The following is a 20817-nucleotide window of genomic DNA, read 5'->3' on the forward strand; positions in this document are numbered from 1 at the left end:
TTATCTCATCCGCCACAAGGCTGGCTGGACTAAAGTGTATGTCCCCTTTTATTTAATACATCCAGGTGTGAATACAAACCAATTTAACATGAAGCTTTAATGTATCTCAACAAAAATCTATCACTGTCAACCTAAATATGGCCTCTACAGGAGCCATTTTGTCATACGCCGATCAGCCAAAACATTAAAACCACTGACAGTTAAGTGAATAACATTAATTATCTCGATTCAGTGGCACCTGTCAAGGGGTGGGATATATTAGGCAGCAAGTGAACAGTCAGTTCTTCAAGTTGATGTGTTGGGAGCAGGAAAAACAGGCAAGCATAAGGATCTGAGCGACTTTGACAAGGGCCAAATTGTGATGGCTAGACGACTGGGTCAGAGCATCTCCAAAACGGCAATCCAATCAAGCATCTGTGGGATGTGCTGAAAAACAAGTCCAAAGTATGGAGGCCCCACATCGTAATTTGCAGAACCTAAAGGATCTGCTGCTAACATCTTGGTACCAAATACCAGAGGACATCTTCAGAGGTCTTGTGGAGTCCATGCATCGACGGGTCAGAGCTGTTTTGGTGGCACGAAGGGGACCTATAAAATATTAAGCAGGGGTTTTTAATGTTTTGGCTAATTGCTGTGTGTGTGTGTGTGTGTGTGTGTACACTCACCGGCCACTTTATTAGGCACACCTGTCCAACTGCTCGTTAACGCAAATTTCTAATCAGCCAATCACATGGCAGCAACTCAATGCATTTAGGGATGTAGACATGGTCAAGACGATCTGCTGCTGTTCAAACCGAGCATCAGAATGGGGAAGAAAGGTGATTTAAGTGACTTTGAACGTGGCATGGTTGTTGGTGCCAGACGGGCTGGTCTGAGTATTTCAGAAACTGCTGATCTACTGGGATTTTCACGCACAACCATCTCTAGGGTTTACAGAGAATGGTCCGAAAAAGAGAAAATATCCAGTGAGCGGCAGTTCTGTGGGCGAAAATGCCTTGTTGATGCCAGAGGTCAGAGGAGAATGGCCAGACTGGTTCGAGCTGATAGAAAGGCAACAGTAACTCAAATAACCACTCATTACAACCGAGGTATGCAGAAGAGCATCTCTGAATGCACAACACATCGAACCTTGAGGCAGATGGGCTACAGCAGCAGAAGACCACACCGGGTGCCACTCCTGTCAGCTAAGAACAGGAAACTGAGGCTACAATTCGCACAGGCTCACCAAAATTGGACAGCAGAAGATTGGAAAAAAGTTGCCTGGTCTGATGAGTCTCGATTTCTGCTGCGACATTCGGATGGTGGGGTCAGAATTTGGCGTCAACAACATGAAAGCATGGATCCATCCTGCCTTGTATCAACGGTTCAGGCTGCTGGTGGTGGTGGTGTAATGGTGTGGGGGAGATTTTCTTGGCACACTTTGGGCCCCTTAGTACCAACTGAGCATCGTGTCAACGCCACAGCCTACCTGAGTATTGTTGCTGACCATGTCCATCCCTTTATGACCACAGTGTTCCAATCTTCTGATGGCTACTTCCAGCAGGATAACGCGCCATGTCATAAAGCTCGAATCATCTCAGACTGGTCTCTTGAACATGACAATGAGTTCACTGTACTCAAATGGCCTCCACAGTCACCAGATCTCAATCCAATAGAGCACCTTTGGGATGTGGTGGACCGGGAGATTCGCATCATGGATGTGCAGCCGACAAATCTGCAGCAACTGCGTGATGCTATCATGTCAATATGGACCAAACTCTCTGAGGAATGTTTCCAGTACCTTGTTGAATCTATGCCACGAAGGATTAAGGCAGTTCTGAAGGCAAAAGGGGGTCCAACCTGGTACTAGCAAGGTGTACCTAATAAAGTGGCCAGTGAGTGTATGTGTATATATACACTACCGTTCAAACGTTTGGGATCACATTGAAATGTCCATATTTTTGAAGGAAAAGCACTGTACTGTTCAATGAAGATAACTTTAAACTAGTCTTAACTTTAAAGAAATACACTCTATACATTGCTAATGTGGTAAATGACTATTCTAGCTGCAAATGTCTGGTTTTTGGTGCAATATCTACATAGGTGTATAGAGGCCCATTTCAAGCAACTATCACTCCAGTGTTCTAATGGTACAATGTGTTTGCTCATTGGCTCAGAAGGCTAATTGATGATTAGAAAACCCTTGTGCAATCATGTTCACACATCCGAAAACAGTTTAGCTCGTTACAGAAGCTACAAAACTGACCTTCCTTTGAGCAGATTGAGCTTCTGGAGCATCACATTTGTGGGGTCAATTAAACGCTCAAATTGGCCAGAAAAAGAGAACTTTCATCTGAAACTCGACAGTCTATTCTTGTTCTTAGAAATGAAGGCTATTCCATGCGAGAAATTGCTAAGAAATTGAAGATTTCCTACACGGGTGTGTACTACTCCCTTCAGAGGACAGCACAAACAGGCTCTAACCAGAGTAGAAAAAGAAGTGGGAGGCCGCGTTGCACAACTGAGCAAGAAGATAAGTACATTAGAGTCTCTAGTTTGAGAAACAGACGCCTCACAGGTCCCCAACTGGCATCTTCATTAAATAGTACCCGCAAAACACCAGTGTCAACATCTACAGTGAAGAGGCGGCTGCGGGATTCTGGGCTTCAGGGCAGAGTGGCAAAGAAAAAGCCATATCTGAGACTGACCAATAAAAGAAAAAGATTAAGATGGGCAAAAGAACACAGACATTGGACAGAGGAAGACTGGAAAAAAGTGTTGTGGACGGATGAATCCAAGTTTGAGGTGTTTGGATCACAAAGAAGAACGTTTGTGAGACGCAGAACAAATGAAAAGATGCTGGAAGAATGCCTGACGCCATCTGTTAAGCATGGTGGAGGTAATGTGATGGTCTGGGGTTGCTTTGGTGCTGGTAAGGTGGGAGATTTGTACAGGGTAAAAGGGATTCTGAATAAGGAAGGCTATCACTCCATTTTGCAACGCCATGCCATACCCAGTGGACAGCGCTTGATTGGAGCCAATTTCATCCTACAACAGGACAATGACCCTAAACACACCTCCAAATTGTGCAAGAACTATTTAGAGCAGAAGCAGGCAGCTGGTATTCTATCGGTAATGGAGTGGCCAGCGCAGTCACCAGATCTGAACCCCATTGAGCTGTTGTGGGAGCAGCTTGACCGTATGGTACGCAAGAAGTGCCCATCCAACCAATCCAACTTGTGGGAGCTGCTTCTGGAAGCGTGGGGTGCAATTTCTCCAGATTACCTCAACAAATTAACAGCTAGAATGCCAAAGGTCTGCAATGCTGTAATTGCTGCAAATGGAGGATTCTTTGACGAAAGCAAAGTTTGATGTAAAAAAAATCTTATTTCAAATACAAATCATTATTTCTAACCTTGTCAATGTCTTGACTCTATTTTCTATTCATTTCACAACATATGGTGGTGAATAAGTGTGACTTTTCATGGAAAACACAAAATTGTTTGGGTGATCCCAAACTTTTGAACGGTAGTGTATATATATATATATATATATATATATATATATATATATATAGCTGCGAAATTATAAAACAAAACCCACAAGTCCATTATCGCATTGTTATTTTGATAAAGTCATAGGCCACCAACTACCTTTTCTTTTTCAGAAGTAGCATAATTTGTTGTTGCCTTTTTCTGTCAATCATCTCCTAAGAGCAGGAGCCACTTGATTCACACGGTGGATATCTCATATAGGAACAGGACCTTTTAAAATATTCAGATTTAAGCAAACTGAGAGTCAGATACTACATTTCACAACTGGGACTGTGAACAGGAGCAGAAACAATCCTCTCCCATGCAGCTCCACTCAGCGCCATACAGCGTCTCTGGAAGATACAGAAAATGTGTTTTGTTTTCTGCTATTTAGGTAAGAAGTTTGCTTTTCAAATAACATCTAAGTAATGCAGAAGCAGCTGAAGCCTCACACAATTTAGAAAATATAATAACCCGCGTCACTGATCTCACAGCTTTCTTCTTTTTTGTATATAAAGAATATATCAAAGATCACAGGTGCTTAACGGCGGTGTTTACTAGCCGTGGCAGGAAATCTGAAGGGTTTGAAATGTAAATGAACCTGTTGTTAAATTGGCCTCAGATGTTGTTGAGACTGTTGTTGCATCCAGTTATAAAGAGGGAGTGACTGTTTCAACAGCTTTCAATTTTGAAATAAGGGAGGGAAGCATGAACTCTACCTAGTATAACCAATGTTACGGTTGGGCCACACACATGACCACACACAATTACAAAACCGTCTTCAGAACTGTACTTTTTCATGTTTCATTTAATTGAACGAAACTTACCATGTGATTCGTAATTAGTCTCTTAATAACTACATCATATATTATGCGATTATATCATGTAATACCGAATCACTTAATCTACTGCTACTACTAGTACCACTACTTTTGGCGGCTCCCGTTAGGGGTCGCCACAGTGGATCATCTGTTTCCATCTCTTCCTGTCCTCTGCATCTTCCTCTGTCACGCAAGCCACCTGCATGTCCTCTCTCACCACATCCATAAACCTCCTCTTTGGCCTTCCTCTTTTCCTCTTCCCTGGCAGCTCCATATTCAGCATCCTCCACCCAAAAGATACTGGATCACTTAATACTGTGACTAAAGCCTAGGATGTGATTTTAATGTGAATGGAGCTCATTTCTTATTAAGTTGGCTGAATCCTGTCATATGTAGCAGCTGCCGCATGTATGGCAATACTTGTTAAGACTATCAAAGTTGGGGCCATCATTCTTTGATAACAATGACGTTTTTTTAAAAATAATTTATCTTGTATCGCCTGTCAATATATTTGATTGATCATTCAAGATTGAAGAGGGACTGCTCAGGTTGGACAGTTTGGAGACCAAGCAAGAGAGGCAAGAATGAGATGGCTTGGACATGTGTGGAGGAGAGATGCTGGGTATATTGGGAGAAGGATGCTGAATATGCAGCTGCCAGGGAAGAGGAAAAGAGGAAGGCCAAAGAGGTTTATGGATGTGGAGAGGGGGACATGCAGGTGGCTGGTGCGACAGAGGAGCACATGTAAGTTTATTATTTCTGGTGCATGTTACCACCTGTGTGGTTATATACTTGGCTGGCTTGACTTAACTTTATCAGGCCTTGGACCCGTGACATTCAGAGCAGGAACAACAGGACACATCTAAGGTGTTGCTTTTGACATATTTCTGTTTGCTAGGTTATATATTTTCTCATGCATTGTTGGACAAGATGCTTGGAGAATGTATAAATATAAAGCAGGCCTCAAGGTTTTTAGCGTGCACTAGAATACTTTGTTGTTGTGGTAAGAAACAAAAATTATCAACATGAAAGTGATTAAATTATGCTTCATTTATGTACAGGGGAGCTAATCCTGTATCACAGATTTGATCTCGGCTCAACTTGATTTCACAAATATAAAAGGCAATCTTGTTTCACTTATGAATAGGTCTGAACTTCCAATTTCCTAACAAAAATGTGGTTAGGTGCAATTTTACAAATTAAAAGATGGGCAAGAGAATTTGTGTAGCTGTACGCATCAACTGAATCCATGGTCACACTCTCTAACTGGCATCAGGCAAACTTACAAAGACCGCAGGCTGCTGGCTCAGCAGACCAGCGTGTGAATGTTGCTGTGTTGTAGAAAACCTTTGTGCCCAACAGCAACACTCAACACCATCTCAGTCCATATCAATATTTATAGGATGCAATTGCACCACTGACAATCCCTGCAGTTGTGCTGAATCAAAACCTCTTGCACCCACACTCAGGAATATTGGGTGACTGACACAAACTGTGTGAGCAGTGACTTTCTTTGAGACAACTTATTGGGCAGCCTTTATGTTATTTTCATTGAATCCCAAAATAGCAGAGTTATGTCTCATCTAGGCTCAGGCGCAAGTCATTGTAGGAAGCTTTTTGCTGTTCATGACTGATAACATGGAAGTGTGTAAATGCGAAGTTCCAACAACATGCTGCAATTGACCATATCACGCTCCCTCAAATCTAACTGGTAGCAAGTACAACTGTTACTATCGACGAACATGTCAGGAAACTTAGTCTTTCCATCAACAGCACCAGGTAAAAACACTTTTACCATTCCAAACAAACCTATTACTCGTACACATTATTTGCCAGCATGGGGCTGTTGACTGGTTATCACTGTGACATTAACTGACTGATAGCGAATGATAATCATTGGACCCGTCAGTCACGTTTTTAAATGTCATGTTCAGGTTTTATTGGAAACTATGTGACCAAGTTTTACAATCAGTCATCCCCTGGGCGTGGCACCGCATCACTGAATATGATACCTTGAATTTGTGAATTATCATTATAAGACATGCATCTGGCAGCACGGCTAGTGAGGAGGTCAGCGCTCTGTGAAGGCTAACTGAGTCACTGTAAACTGAACTGCAGCCAGCGGGGGTCCTGATAGATTCACAGCAGCCGACTCAAGATTGACAGTGTAGAAACTCACATTTGCATTATCTGTATATAGCAACGATGTTACTTAACTTGAATGAGTGAGCAAGTAGGAGTCCAGTGTCTTGCTCAGTGGCCCTACCGTAAATAGCTGATGACAAGAACAAGCTAGCAATTTATCATAAGAGGGTAACCTGCCAAGCCACAATACCACAACTTTGATTAAAGGTGATGTCGTTCTTCAAATGGATCCTCAAGGAGTCAACAATCTTTGTCTGAAACACGCAACAGGGAATTGTAGGGGAAAGAAACCGAGTGAAAAAATAACAGATCGACTTCTTCACTTCAACTCATTCTTACCGATTCATCAGACTGCTTTCAATAAAGCAAAAAAAAACCCCTAGCTGGTTAGCTGCCAAAATGGGGGACAAGTGGTGAGCATCACCAGTATTGGCCAAAATTCAGAAATATTCAACTGGTGGCAACTCCCAATATTAGAGTAAATTTGCTCCTTTATGACAGAATGGTGTCTCACGTCCACAAGCCTTCAACGTTCTGCAAACAGCTCTGCTCCGATTTCAGCAGTTGACTTAATTTTTTTTGGCTCTTGATGAATCTAAAAGATTGGCAGACCACTCAGTCTCACAACCAAAGGCAGAAGAATATGCTGACAATCAGGTTATGAACTGCAATAAATTACTTTAATCTCAAAACATCTGGCTCCCACCTCCCATTAAGTGCCCCGAAATAAAAAAAGCAATGGAAAATAATATTCAATAAGATGCCTCATCAGAGGGTGCAAACACAGACATGGATGTCAGTTTTGACATTTATTGGGGGGGAAAAAAACCCTTGCTAAACCTGAACGGAAAACAAAGCAAAGTCCTCTTAGCATTGCAGAAATTCTTTCTGGTTTGGTGACGGTAAAGCATTTGTCACCGAATCTCATATATTTGGGTGAAATAACTGCATTTTCCATAGTTAGATCCAAATATGCATAGGTGGATAGTTTTTAAACAGAGTTCCAGGTGGAAGGCAGGGCATTCACTTGGCATTGTAGTTGAGAAAGCCCTGGTTCAAGGGGTTCTCCGGCGACTTTGTCCACTCCTTCTTCAGCAGCTGCTTGAGTTGCGACAACCTCATGTTGGGGTTCTCCTTTTTAAGGCGAGGCATGTTGACCTCCTCGAAGGCAGCAAATGCTGCTTTCATCCTGCGTTCTGGGTGCCGGTCCAGCTCCTCAGGCTCCATGCTAATACACACAATAGCAGGGTAAATGATGAGAAACACCGCAGGAAAACAGCTATTTACATCCAATGCTCACAGTGATTGTTGGATTGGACATATATTTACCGCAAACTTTCATTATAGTATACCAGCTAAATATAATTCTCAATGTGGATCAGAACTTCTTCATGATGGCTGGCAGCGTGGTTGGTGGTATGACCGTACCTACAATCCCCAGTCAAAAATCAGCCAGTATCAGTCTGGCAGTGGGCGTTTATGTCCCAGTATGGGAAGTGGCATCACAAGCAGACCTCACAACACTTACACTTGCCATTTCCACACCAAATCAGTGTTAATTTTGAACCATTTAATTCTGCAGACAGGCCACACTTGGTTTTGTAGAAGACTAATAATTAGTTGGCTGTAGCTACAGCAGAGATTAGTATTTTGGACTTTTAAGTGTTTTGTATCTAATCCTGTTATGATGCATGCAAATTTTCAATAGGCTTATTTTATATGCATACTACTGTAACCCCTCCACCCCAAATTCTGAATTACAATAATTTTCATCAACAGGAACAGCAAATACATAGGAATCTGCCAACAGCATAAAGACATAACTAAAAGTTTTACGGTTCAGCCTTACAAGGGTAAATTCATATCCAGTGCAAGAGGACAAATGAATCATTACCTAAGCATAGTGATAGCATCTTCTATTGTTCTGGCCTCGACAGTGCCCTCATCAGGGATGATCCTGTTCACATTTTCTTCCAAGGGAGTCTCCAGGTTGCTCTTTTCTGAGTGAAAACAAGTTTAAAAGGATGATGGTAGGCTGGCTTTGTAGTAATACAGAATGTCCAATTTGGTCTCAGACTCAGTCTCGACCAACAGTCAACAGTACATTAACAACTGTAGTGCCTCTCAGCAAGGTAGTGAACATCTACTTTGCCAGATCTATTTTCCGCTGCTCTAATTAAAATCATCAGCTGAACACCTAAGTGTAAATGTAAGGTGGATGAATTTGCGAGCTATCCTTACATGCCTAGATTTATGGAATAAAGCTCATGAGTGCTGGAAGAAAAACTAAACAGAATGAAATTCATTGACATTTACACGGAAAAGATTTATTTTGTCCTCCCCATTTAAATATTTACGTTATATCCATTTCACAGTATTGTGACACACCAATGGGAACTTCCATTCATCCATCCATTATCTTCACCGCTTATCCTGCTCTCAGGGTCACGGGGATGCTGGATCCTATTCCAGCAGTCATTGGGTGTCAGGCAGGCCGCCACCCCCCCATTCATTCATTCATTCATTCATTCATTCATTCATTCATTCATTCATTCATTCATTCATACCTAGGGACAATTTAGCATGACCGATTCACCTAACTTATATGTCTTTGGACTGTGGGAGGAAACCCACGCAGACATGGGGAGAACATGCAAAGTCCACACAGAGGACGACCCGGGATGACCCACCAAGGTTGGACTACCCTGGGGATCGAACCCAGGACCTTCTTGCTGTGAGGCGACCGCGCTAACCACTGCACCACCGTGCCGCCTCCAAATTTAAGTTCCCAATGGGAACTTACATTTTCAAAAACAAATTCAAGGCTGTTAAGCTCTGAAAGCAAGTTTGTGAACTACTGTGATCCATTACATCTCAGATGTTATGAACTGTGTCAAAGGATTGGAGTTCCTTCGGGTAGCAGGCCCGATATACAGCGAACCATAGCCATCCCTTTATGTTGAGGTAACACGCTTGTAATTAGCTGTACGTTATAATTACATTATATTATTACATTACATTACAGTCATTTAGCCGACGCTTTTATCCAAAGTGACTTACAATAAGTGCATTTAACATATGAAATCAGGAGAACTACTAGTCATCAGAGGTCATAAGGGCACCTTCTCTCTAAACAAGCATCTAAGAGCAATACAAGTGCTAAAGAAAAAGCGCAAGACAGAGATTTTTTTTAAAATGACTCTAATCACTTAAGAGTACTAACAAAAATCAAATTGAAATATCAGGCAAGTTAAACCTGCCACTTTAAAGTAGCTAATACGTGTTTTGTTATCTTATTATGGAGATCTGATAATATAACTCAAGCCACAGTCTAGACTGGTGCTTGTGCAAAGATGAAATACTTAGCTTGCCAAGTTGGATGTTAACATAAACACAGTCAAATTGTATCTTACCTCAAAATATAGAAACAAAGCTGACATTTGATCACAAGTGTTTGAGAAGTGATAGACAATAAAGTCGATCAGTATGAAAAACACATGGCATATGTATCTCCCTACATAGTTGCTTATCACTACTCTAGCCAACACACAAGACGAGTCCCGCTGTGTCAGGGCATCTACAACCTGAGCTCTACCTTTCGGTTTGGGCTGCTGTTGTTGCTCAACATGAAGTGTCTCCTCAATTTGGGCACGGGTCACCTTGCCCCCAGAGGTGGCTTCCTTGGTAGATCTGCCCTTCAGCCTAGCATTCTCCTCCTCTAGCAGTCGCTGGTTTTCCTTCTTCCTCTCCAAGGCCTCCAGTCGCTTCTTCTCCTTGTCATCCTGCAAAGGCCAGAGAGCAGAGTTGTGCCACGTTTACAGGTATTTGCTGAGGTTATATGACGTGCTGAAATAGTAAAGTAGCTGAGTCATCTGCCTCTGAAACCACATGTGTGTCAACAAGACCAAATCCTGCCAGAGCTTTTAACTCTTAACTAAAGGCACCCACACACTGTGCAATTTTGGCTGTCTTGTGGCCGTTTTGAGGAAATATTTTCAAGGCTCAGACAACTCATTTGTCTTAAACTATGGTCAGCTGTTTTGGGTCACAGGGTTTAAGGACAGACAACAGCACGCTGATCTGGCTCTGAAGAAGTTCTACCAGTGTCTTAAAATTAGGGCCATGATTGTGTAGTGTGGCAGGGGATATGATGATAAAAACTACATTTATGACACCAACCTGGTGTGTGACCAATAGCAGCATAGTAGAAAATGACATTTTTAACAAAGGGATCACACTACTCGGTAAGCTCTCACCTTCTCTCTCTCGATGTTTGTGTGTTCAATAATTCTGCTGCTGCGTCATCATGGAAAATCATCTGCTAATTTATAATAACATTGTACAGACAGTTTAATGAAAAATGGCTGGAGATGTTGTTGCTCCGAATTGCAAATCCATGTTGTTCTCTTCTGCCAAGCCAAGACCAGGTCAAAATTCTTCTCATTTTCTTTTTTCATCCCTTTCTTTTTTAAAGGGGCGGGGGGTGGGGTTCTCAAGGCACAAAAAAATTGTCATCATTGATGCAACTACATTTTTTCCATGAGATCATTTGTGTGATGGGCACAGTGGGCTTGCTGTCATCTGACGTAAGTCATTTCTCCGTTCAACTAATCGCACAATTTGACAGTAGTCTCACTCCAATTAACAGACTGACTATAGAGATGTATCACAATTTTACCCTTTTCCTGTCATACAGTGTGACAAAAAATAAACACACAAGATGGCCAAAATTGCAGTGTGAGGGAGCCCAAAGAGCTCTTCACTCAATCGCCCCCCTTTCTTGCATAGTGTCAAGATAAAAAACAAAACAAAACATATCAACAGATGCCAATCGCGCAGAATCTCATTCACATCCAGATGTAAGAAGGCTCACCTTCCTCTGCTCCTTTCTCAGCACATGTTTGTCACTTTCCTGCCACAGGGCGTCCTCTAGCTCCTGCTTTTTACGGGCGTCTGCCACTGCTTTGGCTTCTGCTTTTCGGGCTTTGGCCGTGGCGGCCTTGGAGTTTTCGCCTTGGAACTTCTTCGGCATTCCTAATGTTGTTCTTCAGCTGAAGGAGGGCAGTGAAGTATGGAAAACGGAAAAATTTAGGAGCGCCCTAAAATTCTGATCTTGGATCTCCTACTAAAGTTTGGGACATATTACCGAGAAGTTTATGTGTAGAAGTTTTCATGATTAATGAGTGGATTATCGTGGTCTATCATTTGGGAGCTAAATGAAATATCAGTAGATGCTAACTAGTAGACGACTATCGTGACTGCTTCATTATGCAATATTACACTAGCCGAGGTAAGTGATGCAACGCTTTTGGCAATGTGGATTGCGAAGCATGCCGATTTGAAAATAGAGTTGGCAGCAACTCCCGTTTCCACGTACTAATGTTAACTGTCTATGATAAGACTAACGCCTCTATTTGTCAAACAATTTATTTGTGTTAGCTAGCTATAGCTGGTTGACGTAGGTTAGCTAGCTCACTAGATGAACGTTGTAGGGTTAGCCCAGCAGCTTCTATTTTGAATGATCTGTAGTTTATTTAACTGAATACCGACTTCCGTACAAATATGGCTAAATATTGATATCGTTTCGTACCAGTTTAAAAGAGTTCTTACCGTGAGGAACGTTACTGTTGTTCTGAAGAGGTATCTGCCACCTCCTCCGGCCCACTGCGGCGCACCGTGATGACGTCAGGCTTCCCTGGACCAGGAACTTTGAAAAACATCAGATCTTCCAAACAAAAGCCCCCCCCCCCCCCATGGAAACTGCCTCTTTTCTATTTAAACTAAATCGACCAAAATCAATTCGATTCGGTGTTTGTGTTTTTGTTTTGTTGTTTTTTTTAAGTTATGCAAAGCGCATGTGTTTTACTGAAAAGTAAGCGACCAGTCATTCTTATGTCGTTGGTTGAGACTCACTACCACCCCGGTTTGAAAGATAATTTTATTGAAGTGAAGTTTGTGGGCAAGGCAACCTATGATAGACATTTTGGCATGCAGTTTTTTTCTTCTCCTACTTAAACAAAGAGATAATGACAACGATAATGAATGATACATTTCCAAGAAAAATGAAAATGGCAAAAGTTATACTTGTAGTGGTTATGGGGCTACATAATTCCCCTTATTGAGCTAGTAGCAACGTTAGTTTACAGCTGCTGTTTCCTCGGTTCGGGTTTACAGTGACACACTTCCGCTGCGCGGGTTTTTGTTGTTGTTGTAATGGTGGAAGGAATAAATGGTGCACGTTGTGTAGCCGAAAGAGAAAGTTGTCACGACTCCTGCTTGAGCTCCTCTACATACTATTATATAAAACTGGGGATAGACGCCACTTCAGGTCCGGGCCTGTTTATTTTCCCAATTCTCCAAGTTGGTGTTCTGATCTGTTATTCCCACCTATATGCTTATTTGGGGGGGTGTAATTAATTATAAATGATTAGGCACACCGTTATTACACAATGCCTAACGTGGCTTGCTTTATTCCACCGTATTGCAAGACTGCCCGAACAATATTCCTCGCGCTTCTCCCCACATCAACAGGTGACGTCACATACATACGGGTGCCCTTACATGCCAAACCGGTACATGACATCCCTCCTTTTCTGGGAAATGTACTTCAGGTTATTTTCAATTAAAAATATGAACCCATATAATGACAGTATCAAAACATTCCTAACCAAAACACATACTGTAGTAATTGCTAGTAGTATTTGATTTGCTAATGTCCCTTACGGCTTTCCGTAGCGCCACAACAAAGTCACGTGATGTACGTAACAACGTCAGTCGGAATCCTGTCGGTGAATAAACACCCAGCACGAGAGAAGTTGTCCTTGCTTTATTAATGTTATAAGTTAACATAGCCAGAAGGCACAGATCATTACATGGTGTCAGAGTAGCGGAGTTTAAATACCCAATATGGATTCGTACGGCGTTCCAGCTCCACGGATGGACTGGGAATCGGCGAACTTACCTGAAGCATGGAGACGATTTCGACAAACAACGGAGCTAATGTTCAAGGGCCCCCTGCGCGGGAAGAACGAAGAGGAGAAATGCAGCTACCTCCTGCTCTGGATAGGGGGAAAAGGGCGCGATGTGCACAACACTTGGACACTCAGCGGAGAACAGGCCAAGAAGCTAGAAACGTACTACGATAAGTACACTGAGTACATCACCCCCAAAGCAAACCCGATTTATGCCAAATATAAATTTCATGAAAAGATGCAGGGAGAGAGTGAATCCTTCGAACAATTTGTAACTGAGCTAAAGCTCCTAGTCAAAGACTGTGGCTACCCAAATGCCGACGAGATGGTCAGGGACCGCATCGTGTTTGCCACCAACTCACCCAGAGTGAGAGAAAAGCTACTTAGCCAGGGAGCTGAGCTAACGCTAGAAAAAGCCATAGATGTAGCCCGCTCACACGAGCTAGCAAAGCAACAGCTAAAGTTTATGGGCCAGGGCAGCACACGTGAAACGGTGCACGCAATAGGCAGAAAGATTTACAAACCGAACGCACCCAAAGCAGCTAACGCTAACTTCAGACAAAGGGAGGGTAACGTTAGCACCGCCGCTAGGGCGTGTAGCTATTGTGGAAGGCTACACGGCGCTAAAGCCACTTGCCCAGCTAAGGGTAAACAATGCATTAAATGCAAGAAGCTCAATCATTTTGCTAAAGTATGCAAGTCTAGCCCCCAGGGACAGACAAAGTACTACCGCGGCACAGTACATGCCGTCGGAGAGAACCCAGAAGAGTACACCACTGACAGAGAGCAGGAAGAACTACTTCGACAACATTACAGTGGAGAGCACCGCTGTGGGAGAACAGACAGAGCTGTACATAGACTGCATCTCAATAGAGAACAACGGAAAAAGCAACGAGCAGGTTTACGTAGAGGTTGGAATTGGCACACCTCCACAGAAGGTAAAGTTTAAACTAGACACTGGGGCACAGGCCAATACTATTCCCACCAACCTGTTCCAGGTGCTGTTCAAAAATGTGACACTGAAACCAGCAATACACAGACTCACTGAATATGGAGGAGGCGCACTGAGCGTGAAAGGCACATGCAAACTCAAATGTAAGTACAGAGACAATGCAATGATGCTGGACTTTTACGTCATTGACACAAACGCTCCACCAGTCATGGCAATGAAAACATGCCGTGACCTAAACTTGGTAAAAATAGTGATGGCTGTGAGTGAGGAAAACAATGTCACATCACAGAGCATAATGGATGAGTATGCAGATGTTTTCCAGGGAATAGGAGAGTTCCCAGGCGAGCGCACCTTCCGCGTCACACCAGATGCAACGCCGGTCGTCTGCCCGCCACGCAGAATCCCCATCGCCCTACGCAGCAAACTGAGGGACGAGCTTGACAGCATGGAGAAAGGCGGCATAATCTGTAAGGTAACAGAACCCACAGAATGGGTGAACACACTCGTCATTGTTGGGAAGCCAAAGACAGGCAAACTTAGAGTGTGTTTAGACCCCAGAGCTCTTAACAAAGTGATACAACGACCTCACTACCCCCTCCCCACGCTGGAGGACGCCGCCACAAAGCTCGCTGGAGCTGAGTACTTTAGCGTGTTAGACGCGCGGTCAGGCTATTGGGCCATCAAACTGAGCACTGAATCCTCAATGTTGACGACATTTAACACAGTGTTTGGCAGGTATCGTTTCCTCAGACTGCCATTCGGAATCGTGTTCGCTCAAGACGAGTTCCAGAGACGCGTGGATGAAACATATGAAGGATTGGATGGTGTGACGGCCATAGTGGACGACATACTAGTGTTCGGCAAGACTAAAAAGGAACATGACCAGCGTCTCAGAGCGATGCTGAAGCGCACAAGGGAGCGAGGGGTGAGGCTCAACCCCGACAAGTGTCACATATGCGTGTCCGAGGTAAGCTACTTCGGCCACACGCTCTCACACGAAGGCATCAAACCAGACCCACACAAGGTGAAGGCGGTCAAGGACATGCAACCCCCACAGAACAAAGCAGAGCTGGAGACAGTCCTCGGCATGATCAACTACCTCGCCAGATTCGCTCCACACCTCTCACAGATAAACTCACCCCTCAGACAGCTTCTGAAACAGGACAGTGAGTTTGTGTGGGATGCAGTCCATGACAAGGCGTTCCAGGAGATGAAGAATCTCATTACACAGCACCCAGGTCCAGTACTCTCATATTTCGACCCGCAGAAAGAGCTGCGACTCCAAGTGGATGCATCCAAAAGTGGCCTTGGGGCTGTCATGCTCCAAGATGGCAAACCAATTGCCTATGCATCCAAGTCACTCAACAGCACTGAAGAAAACTACGCACAGATAGAGAAGGAGCTCTACGCTGTGGTCTTCGGCTGCAAGAGGTTCCACGAGTACATGTACGGACGAAAAGTGATTGTGGAGTCAGACCACAAGCCTCTGGAGGCAATACTAAAAAAGCCACTGGCAGCAGCACCACCCCGGCTGCAACGGATGATCCTGGCGCTCCAAAAATACGACATCCAAATCATCCACCGCCCCGGTAAGGACATACCGGTGGCGGACACACTGTCACACAAGTCAGTAGAACACCACGACAGTGACCTACAGGAAGGGATGGAGGCCCAAGTGCACACAGTCCTCAGCAACATCCCTGTGAGCGACACAAGACTCACAGAAATCAAGCAGGAAACAGCGCAAGATCCACAGCTCACCGCACTCAGACGAGCCACACTCACTGGCTGGCCAGACACAAAGAAAAAGTGCCCGCCCAGCATCCAGGAATACTGGAACCACAGAGCAGAAATCTCAGAAATGGACGGTATCCTGTTCAAAGGTGAGAGAATCATTGTCCCCCAAAAGCTTCGCAAGGACATGATACAGCGCATCCATGCCAGCCACCTTGGCGTGGAAAAAAGCAAATGCCGAGCAAGAGACTTACTGTTCTGGCCTGGCATGGGGAAACAGATCGAGGATGCGGTAGCAGACTGCAGCATATGCCAAGAACGGCGCAGCGCAAATGCAAAGGAACCAATGATGTCACACGCCATACCCGAGCGGCCGTGGCAAGTGATAGGCACAGACCTACTCACATGGAACTCACAGGACTTCATAGTCACTGTGGACTACTACTCCAGATTCTTCGAGCTAGAGAGACTTTACAGCTGCACCTCATCTGCCGTCATCATGAAGCTGAAAGCAGCAATGGCTCGACACGGAATCCCCGAGACTATCATCAGCGACAACGGTCCGTGCTACAGCTCTGGTGAGTTCCGCAACTTCTCACAGACATGGGGTTTCTCACACACCACCACAAGCCCCCACTACCCACAGAGCAACGGCCTCTCCGAGAAGACTGTCCAGACGGCCAAACGCATCCTGGACAAAGCCAAAGCTGAGAACAAAGACCCCTACATGAGCTTACTGGAGTATCGCAACACACCGGTGGACAACCTGAAATCACCGGCACAGCTACTGATGAGTCGGAGGCTGCGGTCCATTCTCCCATCAACAGCAAAACACCTGCAGCCACAGATCGCCAGTCAGCAGGATGTTCACAAAAGGAGAGAGGTATGTCAACAGCGCCAGCAGGCATACTACAACCGAACAGCCAAACCTCTGCCCCACCTGCCCGCAGGCACACCAATCCGCTTCCGGCAGGAGGATGGATCCTGGAGACCTGCAACTGTGGAAAGACCAGCGAACACAGACAGGAGCTACCACATCCAAACCAAAGAAGGTCCGATCTACCAACGCAACCGTCAACACCTGCGACAAAGCAGAGTGAACACTCACAGTACACACACACACACTTCACAGCAGACTGTTACCAGCGCTAACAACAACACACAAGCCCATCAGCAAGAGCATGCTGAACCTCCAGACACAAACAATCAGCGACAACCAGACACACAGCCTGGTTACACCACGAGGTCAGGTCGCACGATCAAACCAAGACAAATCCTTGACTTATGAATGTTAAAAAAAAGAGAGAATTTTACACCAACCTGTACTATACCTGCTATGTTTTGAAAAGAAATATTTACAGCGTTCACTTACCTTGTGTACCTACCTGCTGTTTGCAGTTACCAGTAATGAAATGAAAAAAAAAGATTAAATGTTATTACGGTGTCACATTTAGACAGTGAAGGAAATGTTTTACACTACTTGCTGCAGTCCAGTTATATAAGAGTTCCACTTTCATATTCTTTCTTATTAAGATTGTGTTCGCTTATAAACGTGCTCAACGTGGTCTGTATCTCTGCAGAGAAAGCAGCACTTTTCAGAAAAAGGGAGATGTAATATTTGCTAGTAATATTTGATTTGCTAATGTCCCTTACGGCTTTCCGTGGCGCCACAACAAAGTCACGTGATGTACGTAACAACGTCAGTCGGAACCCGGTCGGTGAATAAACACCCAGCACGAGAGAAGTCGTCCTTGCTTTATTAATGTTATAAGTTAACATAGCCCGAGGGCACAGATCATTACACTCCCCACATCAACAGGTGACGTCACATACATACGGGTGCCCTTACATGCCAAACCGGTACATGACAGTTGGGTTTACTGACAGATTAGTCAACTTCATTGAGAAGCAAATTGCTGACTGACAGCCAGTATGGAGTCAGAACAAACAGATCAACATCAATGGCACTAATCGAATTAATAGAAGAATGTACTAATTCCATAGACGAAAAAAAGTATGCAGTAGAAATATTTATAGATCTAAAAAGAGCTTTTGATACCATTGATCACAATATATTACTTGACAAATTGGAAAGGTATAGTATCAGATGATTGACATTTTGCTGCATTGCGCTGAATTGGTTGAGAAGCCATTTAAGAAACCGGTAACAATTTGTGAAGATAGGCCAGCATAAGTCAACATGCATCGATATTAATTGGGGAGTCCCTCAGGGGTCAGTACTGGGTCCGAAATCACTTATTCTGTACATAAATTATATATGCAGGGTATTAAAAATATTGTAACGTGCATGGATAAGTAGACACGCTGGCCGCTGGCTGGAGGGTCTGACGCTTTAGTCGCGCGGTTAGCGATGTCTCCTGCGGTGCGGGCGATACGGGTTCGCAATATAGAAATTTGGTCTATTTGCGGGCGACACCAATATTTTCTGTTCTGGAGAGAATTTACAGCATATTTTGGCGGTGATCATAACAGAAATTACAAAATTAAAACGGTGGATAATAATTTGAACAAAGATTGTGTTGTTTTGAAACTGTAAAACAAACACTCAAGTGCAAATGATGATAGACATTGTTAACATAGAAATAGTACATGAAAATACGTTTCCAGGTGTGGAAATAGACCACAAAATCTGCTGGAAACCTCATATAAAATATGTGTGAGCAAAGCTGGCAAGGAGCATTGCAGTCCGGGGAAAAACAAGGCACATTCTGGATCATAAAGCATTGTACATACTATATTGCTCACTTGTATTGCCATATCTGAATTACTGTGTGGAGCTATGGGGTAGCACCTACAAAATAAACCTACATCCATTATGCATACTGCAAAAAAGGGTCACAAGGATAATTTACAATGTAGGATTTCACGACCACACTAATGCTGTTTTTAAAGTCACATGCCTTGAAGTTCATGGCTCTTGTAGAATTCAACACAGCACAAATAAGCAAGAAATAATTTACAATTTTTTTTCTTCGACAGAGAGGGGAGAGGGGGTTAGGGGTATTATAATTTGAGAGGAAAGTTTAATTCAAAGAAACTGTTCGTGCAACTTTATGAAGAGTACGTGTATTTCTATCCGTGGGGTGAAACTGCGGAATGGTTTGGATGCGGAACTCAAGCAAAGCACAAACATTCAGTTCACAAAGGTGAACAAAACATTACTTTTAAGAGGTATACGGATGAGGAAGGGCTGTGGCAATCGTTTTATATTATATTATATTTTTATTGATTTTGTTGCATCCCTTTCTTTTTATCTGTTTTTTTGTTGTTTACTTTTAACATAATTGAAATAAATATAAATCAAATCAGGTGACAACTCAGTTCCGAGTGGAGGAAATGTGTTCGCAATGCGCAGTTGATGTGTGCCCCAGCTGAACATTTTCGGAAAAGAGATGTCGTTTGTGATCAAATTTGAAGTGTCATCTTGTTACCAATCTTCCTTAACAACAAACGAGTCTCATAAGAGCCAGTGCCACATTTCTCGGACCCTTTTATTCAAAACTCTTGATTACTGGCGTCTCCAGTAGACAGACCTCTAACCCTAGCAGCAAGCTACGGGTGACTTGTGGGAACCGCAGTAGCTGCGACGTGCCGTCTACAAACTGGCCACCTCAGGTTAAGTTTGATCACGATTTAAACACGACCGAGGGCAGATGATCAAGGTAAGCTTGGTGGCAGAATCGATGCTCATTTGGTGAAAGTGCGAGCGAAATGTACACGATTTGATTTCTGCCTTTTTTTGGTCTTCCTCCTTGACGCTGCGGCATGAGCGACGACAGGGGGCGCCATCTGTCAGTTTACACTCGTGACGTAGGAGCATGATGGAGCAGGCAGGCGAGTCTGGCAGTGACAGCCCGCCCGGTGGAAATGAAGCTGTCGGCCCGCTGAACGTCGGCGGAGCGCAGAGCAAACGACTCAAACAACTGGAGAATGCCGCCTTGCAGACGACCTTAACATCGCGAATGGAGACGGAATCCAACGCGGAGGCCAATGGTTGGGCGGAGCAGCAGTGTGGGGATGGGAAACACCCGAACGGCTTGTCAGTCAACCACCAGCCGGCCGCCTCACGGCGAAACCCCGACGACGACAACAACGACGACGGCGGCGGCGGAAGAGAGGAAGAGGAGTCCAACAGGGACGCAGTGAAGGAGCGAGCTGAAGAAGGAAGGACCCTGACGGACCATTTAAACAAGCGGCTTCTCTCCTCGTTTCTGGAGAAGCTGAATGAAAGAGACTTGGCCCTCCCCGGTGTCCAGCGGCTGGACTGCGATGTGGCGGAGGAAGACTCCAACAGGGCCGCGGATGAATGGTGATTTAACGTTTACAGGACGGTACGGGGGGGGAAAAGAAAGGCGACCAACGAGATGAAGATGACTGACGGAGGGTTGTGCACGTAGCGCATTTCCACAGATTTTAGGGCCTGCTTTCGCCACTCAGTAGTTGGTGGCCATGTACTGCTAGATTGTCTTGAAATATATATATATATTTTTTGTATAAGTGTGAGTAACAACTCAATAAATGACCGTACAATGAACTTGTACCGGATGTCGTGTTTATTGGTCGTTTGTACCTGGCTCTCTCCACTGTTAGGTATGTCTAAGTGCAAGTCACACAACACCACAGTTAATTTACAGTACATTCATCAGTCGGAAAAGCAAAGA

General features: G+C 44.1%; 1 protein-coding gene across 1 annotated transcript; it reads right to left on the minus strand.

Moving 5' to 3' along the window:
* Positions 1-6218: 6218 nt before the first annotated feature.
* ccdc124 (coiled-coil domain containing 124) lies at positions 6219-12225 on the minus strand. The gene is made up of 5 exons (XM_056277224.1): positions 12089-12225; positions 11352-11529; positions 10074-10260; positions 8373-8478; positions 6219-7706 (listed from the first exon to the last, which is right to left on the minus strand). The coding sequence occupies exons 2-5, from the start codon at positions 11508-11510 to the stop codon at positions 7502-7504; spliced, it is 657 nt and encodes a 218-aa protein (XP_056133199.1). The 5' UTR covers positions 11511-11529; positions 12089-12225; the 3' UTR covers positions 6219-7501.
* Between the last annotated feature and the right edge of the window lie 8592 nt (positions 12226-20817).

This window comes from Lampris incognitus, chromosome 3 (assembly GCF_029633865.1).
Source record: "Lampris incognitus isolate fLamInc1 chromosome 3, fLamInc1.hap2, whole genome shotgun sequence".
Taxonomy (NCBI): Eukaryota; Metazoa; Chordata; class Actinopteri; order Lampriformes; family Lampridae; genus Lampris; species Lampris incognitus.

Excerpts from the sequence above, each read along its gene's own strand:
- ccdc124 (XM_056277224.1), bottom strand. The coding sequence starts at position 11,510 with ATGCCGAAGAAGTTCCAAGGCGAAAACTCCAAGGCCGCCACGGCCAAA. Across the intron at positions 8,479-10,073 it reads ACAGCAGCCCAAACCGAAAG|AAAAGAGCAACCTGGAGACT; the intron begins GTAGAGCTCAGG and ends GTTTTCACTCAG. Across the intron at positions 7,707-8,372 it reads GATGCTATCACTATGCTTAG|CATGGAGCCTGAGGAGCTGG; the intron begins GTAATGATTCAT and ends TGTGTGTATTAG.